This window comes from Microtus oregoni, unplaced genomic scaffold, assembly GCF_018167655.1.
Source record: "Microtus oregoni isolate MIOR12 unplaced genomic scaffold, Mior012 000086F_ref0000336, whole genome shotgun sequence".
Taxonomy (NCBI): Eukaryota; Metazoa; Chordata; class Mammalia; order Rodentia; family Cricetidae; genus Microtus; species Microtus oregoni.
This window is the reverse complement of record NW_024544552.1, coordinates 1,266,219-1,274,162: the sequence shown is the minus strand read 5'-3', so window position 1 is coordinate 1,274,162 and position 7,944 is coordinate 1,266,219. Positions and strand designations below refer to the sequence as shown.

Genomic DNA, 7,944 nt, shown 5'->3' with positions numbered 1-7,944 from the left:
TGTCGTAAGAACTACACTTCAGCTGTGCTGGTAGTCTGTCTATGTATGACTGTACGACTCTTTCTAATTATTCTTTAGTGGCATCTTGGATCTTTTGAGGTAGGGTCCTAAGTGGCTGGGTGCATTTTACAGCACCTTTCCTTGGTTTCTTGCAGCCCAGAGAGAATATTTCTCTATAGTGCTTCTTTCCCTTTGCCATTGATTCTTACTCTGCTTGGAGAAGTTGGCTCAATGCCTTCCTTTTCTGAGAATTCTCTTTCCGTAATCCTTGTCTGACAAATAAGCACCCTTCCTGCCACTCCATAGTGTTTTATATGCCACAGGTTGTGCTGAGAAGATTGATGGGCATACTTACCTGTGGCAATGTGACTGCGAGTTCTCAGGTCGGAGATTGCATCTTTTTGAGTTTTGTATTCTTTAGTCCTGAGACATCCTTGTTCGATGAATATTAATATATTTTAGTTAGAGGACAAGAAAAAAAATCTGCTACACCAATAACATATACTATGTCATCATTTTGGCCTGGACTGAGGGAAAGTCTATGAATGACCTGGGAGAAAACATAGAATGCATTGGGAAAGCTGCATGGCTTAGAGTTGAGCAATATTGAGTACAGAAATTGAAATTTTCTTTCTATGAACTGGTGTCAAATGAAATAGCATGTTGTCACAACTTATTCCTCCTCACATTTCCCTTGTGTAAAATAGGTGTGACAATAGTACCTTTCTCACTGAATATATTAAAAACAAGAGCTAGTTGTTATTTTATTTAGTTTTAATAATATTAGTATTAATGACAGTAAGTAAAATGTTTCTTTTAAATTTATGAGGGCAAAAGATAAATAAGTCATTAGGTTAGATTGGCAATCCTTCTAACTCAGCTTTCAATCGTTCCTTGTCCTCTTCAGCTTCCCATGGATCAACACAACTTCTCTAGCCTGTCTGAGTTTGTGCTCCTTGGCTTCCCCAATGTTGGACACATCAGGGGCTGGCTTTTTGTCTTGCTGTTGTTGGCATACCTGTTCACTATTGGAGGTAATATGCTCATCTTCCTAGTCATCCGACTGGATGCAACTCTTCACAAACCCATGTACCACTTTGTCAGTGTTCTCTCTTTCTTGGAGTTGTGGTATACAGCCACCACCATCCCCAAGATGCTAGCTAATCTTCTCAGTGAGAAGAAGACCATTTCTTTTGCAGGATGCCTCCTTCAGACCTATTTCTTCCACTCCCTTGGGGCCTCTGAATGCTACCTTCTCACAGCCATGGCCTATGACCGATACCTGGCCATCTGCCGGCCCCTCCACTACCCTTCAATTATGACCACAACACTCTGTGTCAAGATGGCTGCTGGCTGCTGGACTTGTGGTTTCCTGTGTCCTATTTCTGAGGTCATCCTGGTCTCTCAACTCCCCTTCTGTAACTACAATGAAATCCCACACATCTTCTGTGATTTTCCACCCCTTTTGAGCCTGGCCTGCAAGGACACATCCACTAATGTTCTGGTGGACTTTGCTGTCAATGCCTTCATCATCCTTATCACTTTCCTTTTTATCATGACTTCTTATGGGAGAATCATTGGTGCTGTGCTGAAGATAAAAACAGCAGCTGGAAGAAGGAAAGCCTTTTCCACATGTGCCTCACATCTCATTGTGGTCCTCATATTCTTTGGGAGCATCATCTTCATGTATGTTCGGCTAAAGAAGAGCTATTCACTAACTCTTGATCGGACTCTGGCTGTAGTCTATTCTGTGTTAACACCTTTGGCCAATCCTATTATCTATAGTCTTCGAAACAAGGAACTCATTCAGGCTATCAAGAGGACCATCTTCAAGAAGGGAGAGAAAGCTAGTCCAGCTCATCATTGACTTTCTACCAAAGTTCACTCCTTACTTCAATGTTCACCTCTAGAAGTATCTATGTACATTTGAGCTGGTCTTAATCAATCTTGCTTCCTTGTTACACAGCCTCAGGAATCTTCTTTCATTTTTCCAATGGTTTCTTTCTTCCTTTCTTGCTTTCATTTTCTTTATCTGTACCCTTCTTATTTTAACTTGATCAGTGTTCTCGGCATTAAGAACATTCAGTATCCAGTTAATAGTTTTAAACAAGTACCTTCTCTTGCCACACATTTCTGACCATGTAGAGGTCAATTTTTCTTCTCCCCTTTTCCAACTAAATAGTCCAACACTTATCTCGTTTTCCCTTTCATTTAGTTTCAACCCATTTCCCTGTGGCTTTGTTCCAGGTTTTAAAGGAAAATTTTGCCAAAGATATTAATGAAGCTGAATCCAGTGGGCCTATCTTATTCCTCATTCTTTAAATCTTAACATGCATGACCAGTTTTTCTCCTTAAATATGTGTGTCTTGACTTTCATGATATCAATAGATTCTAGATTTCTCATTTCTCAAGTAAGTCACTTTTGGTATTCTTTATTTTATAGTACTACGTCTCTAGATTCTTAGTTATTCCTATTGCTTTAAATATGATTCTTAGCAATATTATGATAGTAGAAATTTTCTGCATCTAAGACTGAAATAATCTCTTTTGAGTTGTAGATTCTGTAAGACATAACTCACAACCCTGTGTAGATATATTCCAGGAATTTGCATTTTGACATTCCAAAAGTGAAAATTTCACAGTCTTGATCTTGGGAATTAGATGCATTTATATCTCTGGAAATTTGCATTATTATATTTGCTTCATTTTCTTCCACCCTATTTTCAGTTCATAATTAATTCATGCTGATATTTTCTCAAAATACATTTTGAACCTGTTTTTGATTATTTTTAGTGTGCTATCCTGGTATGAATTAGCACCTCTCATATATGAGCTGCATTATATGCTTCCATTTAAGATCTAATATTTTAAGAGCTTCAGAGATGGCTAAGCAATTAAAAACATTGACTATTTTTATAAAGGTTGAGTGTTTTATTTCTAGAATCCAGATAATGACTCACAACCTTCTTGTAACTCAAGTCCCAATCCCCTCCTCTAACCTCTGGTGGCACCAGGAATGCGTACGGTCCACAGATATCCACATAGGCAACACACAATACACACACACACACACACACACTAAAATATCTTTAAGCAATCCAATTTTCTAAACCTAAATTATATAAGTAGTTCCAAAACCTAGGAAAATCAGTTACTGATAAAGTGAAATCTAAAGCCTTACCACAGCTTTTAAAACTAGACAAAATTCTTCTGTGCTATTTCCCCTAATATAATAAGGATCTTTCATCCTTCATGTTTCCATTAGTTAATCCAGGGTCTTTCTTTAGAGGTATTATCACTTCTTATATAATATGATGTATTTTGGTTTCAGAACCTTAACACTTCCCCCAACACTTTTGTGACTCTTTCCTCCCAATTGTGTTGGTTCAATATCACTTTCAGAGCTAGTAAGATTATTCCGTGAGAATAAGCACTCGGGATGCAAACTGATGACTTGGATTCAAGCCATAGAACCATGGTGGAAGGAGAGTACGGACTCCATGAAGTTGTCCTCTGACCTCCACATGTACTCTATGACATTTATACACACCTACCCTCACACCAAATCAATCAGTATATTAATGTCATTTCAAATGACAGTGTCTTGGAAATCCTTTGTGAATACTCAACCTGATCTTCACTTTTGTTTTTTTTTTAATTAGTTCTTGGAAAAATTTTTATAGTGTATTTTGATCATATTCTTTCCTTCTTCCAACTCCTCTCAGATCCAGCCCCCTTCCCTACCTACCAAACTTTGTGTTTTATTTGTTTTTTACTTATTAAGTCCCATTTCTACTGACCATATAATCTTAAATGAGTGGTCTTCACTGGAGTATGGTGGAGCAGGAGCTAAATTGTTACAAAAAACTGGCTTTCCCTATCTCAGTAGCTATCAATTGCTAATAGCTCTTTACTACTGTTGGACTCAATGCTCACCTCCCCCTCCCTGCTGGGATTTTGTCTGGCCTAAGTTTACATGGCTTTTGTATATGCTATCACCACTGCTGTGAGTTCATGTGTGTGACTGATCTTCATTAAATTATTTTTTCCTTCAAAACATGTGAAATTATTTCTATGTGTAGGTATATTTGCTTTTATGCAATTAGAAAGTTAATCACATTTTCTAAGACTAAGATTTATGTTCTTAAATATATTTATATAGTATATTACTTTCATGGATTTGCATATGTTGAACAAATCGTGCATCTTTGGGCTGAAACCTGTAAGGTGGTAGTAATGCATGATTTTCTTAATGTGTTTCAAATTTGTTTTGGAAGTATTTCATTGATAATTTTTATACACTAGGTTTATTTTTTAATTTAATTTTATTTTGTCCTTATCTAGTTCTGATATTGGACTTTGTAGAATGAGTTTGATAGAGTCCTTTCCCTTTCACAAATGTGGGGTCATTTGTAAAGTGTTGGTATCACATCTTAACTGTAGACTTGAACAATGTATTTAGCCCTGGTCTTTTCTTTGTAGAGGGCCTTTTACTTATTTCTTCAATCACGCTACTCAATATGAGTCTATATGAGTTGTTAATAATGTCTTGATTTAGTTTTAGTAAGACATATATGTTTAGGCATTTATCAATTTCTTATAGGTTTTACAGGTTTGGGGATATATTCTAAGCATTTTAATTACTTTGGTTTGTGAAACAGTTGCCTTCCATTGTTAATCTTGTTACTTTTTATCTTCTCTCCCTTTTACTAACTTTTCTAGTGGTATTCAGCTTTGTTTCTTTTTTATGTATTGTTTTTTGTGTTCTTATTTCATCAATTTCCGCCCTAATATTCATCATTTTCTACCATCTACTGTATTTATAAAATATTTTCCTCACTGATATCTTCAATGGATCAATATTCCTTAAAAAGTTCTTTGTTCAGTCTCCAAATATTCATATAATTTCTGTCTCTGTAGATTTCTAGTTTATTTCTTTATGATATGATGATGCAAGAAATTATTCCTCTCTTTTTTATTTCTTACGACTTACTTTGTGAATTATAATTTAATTGGTATTAAAGTAGTTTCCAAGTACCACTTAAAAGAATGTGTCTTCCTAACCACTGTGCTAAATAGTCTATAGATATCATTTAAATCCAATCAATCTGTCATATAACTTCACTATGAAGTTTCTTGCTTGATTTTTTGTTGGGTGGAGCTAAAGATGAAAGATGGATATTACATCACCTACTCTTAATGTATCTATACATATCTGACACTTGGTGCCCTTTAGTATTTTTTTATATAAAATTGGGAGCCCCAGCATTGGATATATACATACTTAGAGTTATTAAATTATTTGGTGACTTTCCTCATTTTTTATCTCTTCTGAGGAAGTCTAGGTAAGAGTTTACTTTATCTGATAATGGAATTACTATGCCAACTTTTTTATAGTTTCCATTTCTTTTGTAAGTTAATCTTTATCCCATGACTCTCATTTTCAATATCATTATCTGTATTTTTTGGTGACAAGAGATAGCTGAATCTTGTTTTCTCATCTACTCTAGGGGTGCACAGATATACATACAGGTAAAACTTCTACACACATAAAATAAAAATAAATTTAAAGTAAGAAAAAATGAATAATTTAGTAGACTGGACAATGAATTAATAATTCAGAGCTAAATAACAAAATTAACTAAAAGGAGAAATACATCATTTTTAATTTTTTTTCCATTTATTTATTTATTAAAGATTTCTGTCTCTTTCCCACCACCTCCTCCCATTTCCCTCCCCCTCCCCCAATCAAGTTCCCCTCCCTTGTCAGCCCATAGAGCTATCAGGGTTCCCTGCCCAGTGGGAAGTCCAAGGACCACCCACCTCCATCCAGGTCTAGTAAGATGAGCATCCAAACTGCCTAGGCTCCCACAAAGCCAGTATGTGCAGTAGGATCAAAAACCCATTGCCATTGTTCTTGAGTTCTCAGTAGTCCTCATTGTCCGCTATGTTCAGCAAGTCCGGTTTTATCCCAGGTTTTTTTCAAACCCAGGCCAGCTGGCCTTGGTGAGTTCCCAGTAGAACATCCTCATTGTCTCAGTGTGTGGATGCACCTCTCGCGGTCCTGAGTTCCATGCTCGTACTCTCTCTCCTTCTGCTCCTGATTTGGACCTTGAGGTTTCTGTCCAGTGCTCCAAATTGGGTCTCTGTCTCTGTCTCCTTTCATCGCCTGATGAAGGTTAACATTCAGGAGGATGCCTATATGTTTTTCTTTGGGTTCTCCTTATTTTTATATATTTTTATTGAATGTAGAATTGAGTTGTCACTTTCACTAAGATTTTACATTGGATGTACTTTTGACTCCTCAAAAATGCAAATCCATGTTGTTTATTGCATATAAATAAGGGAAGTAAGAAATCAGTAAATGATTAGCCAATATAAAATGCAGTTAGCCCAGATGTGTTAGCTAGCTGTCAAGTATCTAAATTTAGACTCTATCTTCTCCACAAAGATTAGGACACTTCAAGCTAATAACTTTCAGGTCCTCTTAGAGAAAAAAAAATTAAGTATAGAGAGCTCATATGTATACCTAAGAAGGACCAAGGAACTACTCACAGCTGTAAGCCTAGTGGGTGGGTAAGGAAAGATGATGAGTACCTACAGATGTTGATATAAAACAATGTATGATTTTGAAAGTCTTTAACTTTCTTAGGCACTTGAAAAGAATCTAGAAAGACTCTAGAACTTAATCATGATGTTTTAAAAAATACATTAAAATTAACTTAAATCTTTTAAGAAATTTCAGGGCCACATGGAACAATAGTCAATAAATCAGTGTTTATTTTCCATTTTTAGACAAGGCTATATAATTCTCTATGTAGCCTTGACTGTTATGGAAGTCACTGTGTAGACTACAGTGGCCTTGAACAAAGAAATACACTAACCACTGTCTCATGAGTGCTTAGATTAAGGCATGTGCCACTATGCCCAGAAATAAGTCAGGTTTTTTTTTTTTTGATAAAAGACAAAATCTTGAGAATGAAATCAAGTCTTTCTCTAGATGGATTGGGGCCAGCAGGATGGCTCAGAAGGCAAAGTTAATTACCATGCATCTCTAATAACATGAGTTTGATTCCCAGAACCCACGTGAAAATAAAAGTGAAGAATAAATTTCATGAGTTATTCTTCTAAAGTTCATATATGTCCTGTAGCATGTGAACACACATAGCACACATAATAACAGTAATAATAAAGATGATGACGTTAATGATTTTTAAAAAAGTAAAAATGATCCCTCGAGCCTGGCTTGTTTGGAAAAACAAAATGCTTTGCAAAGAAAATTATAGTTTTTGAAAAATTATCAAGAGAAGTGCAAATAGAGTATCACTTAGATGGGTGATAATGATCGAGGTCAGTTAAGGGCATTCTAACCATAGAAAATGAGTGATTCTAATGAGAAATATTAATCAATGGTGGGAGAAATGAAGAAGAGCCTGCTCAGTAGTTAAGAATGCTTGCTGTACATCTATGAGAGTCAGTTTTGAACATAGCATCCACAGAGCAAGCTGAGGTGGTGGGGGAAATCTCACAAATACCTGTAATACCAGCTCTAAGGAATCTGATTTCCTCTTTAGATCTCCAGGCATGGACACCTGAACTCACATGTGTTCACACACACACACACACACACACACACACACACACACACACACCATAAATATATAAAATAAACCTTAAGAAATAAGAGAGGTTAATTAGCTAATAATTGGCTTATAGAGAATTAGGAAATCTAAGCAAATGAAGTTACTGATTAAAACTGATTCAGAATAATCAAAGCATAAACCTTGATTCAAAATCTCCCTCCCTGAGCCAAAGACTACCTAATAAAAGAATCCTGTATCAGACATGAGAAACAAATTTTTGAGTTGCTTATCAAGGCTGTTCAAGAGGCTCCCAAAGCATACAGCCTATTGTTATTGCCCTTGACTGCTTCCTAGAGTTGAA

The 7,944-nt window shown here is 36.0% G+C and overlaps 1 protein-coding gene across 1 annotated transcript; it reads left to right on the top strand.

The window, feature by feature from the left end:
* The first annotated feature begins 913 nt into the window (after window positions 1-913).
* Window positions 914-1,867, top strand: LOC121441972 (olfactory receptor 6N2). Its single transcript, XM_041643397.1, has one exon. The coding sequence runs from the start codon at window positions 914-916 to the stop codon at window positions 1,865-1,867; it is 954 nt and encodes a 317-aa protein (XP_041499331.1).
* Window positions 1,868-7,944: the final 6,077 nt, after the last annotated feature.

Excerpts from the sequence above, each read along its gene's own strand:
- LOC121441972 (XM_041643397.1), top strand. The coding sequence starts at position 914 with ATGGATCAACACAACTTCTCTAGCCTGTCTGAGTTTGTGCTCCTTGGC.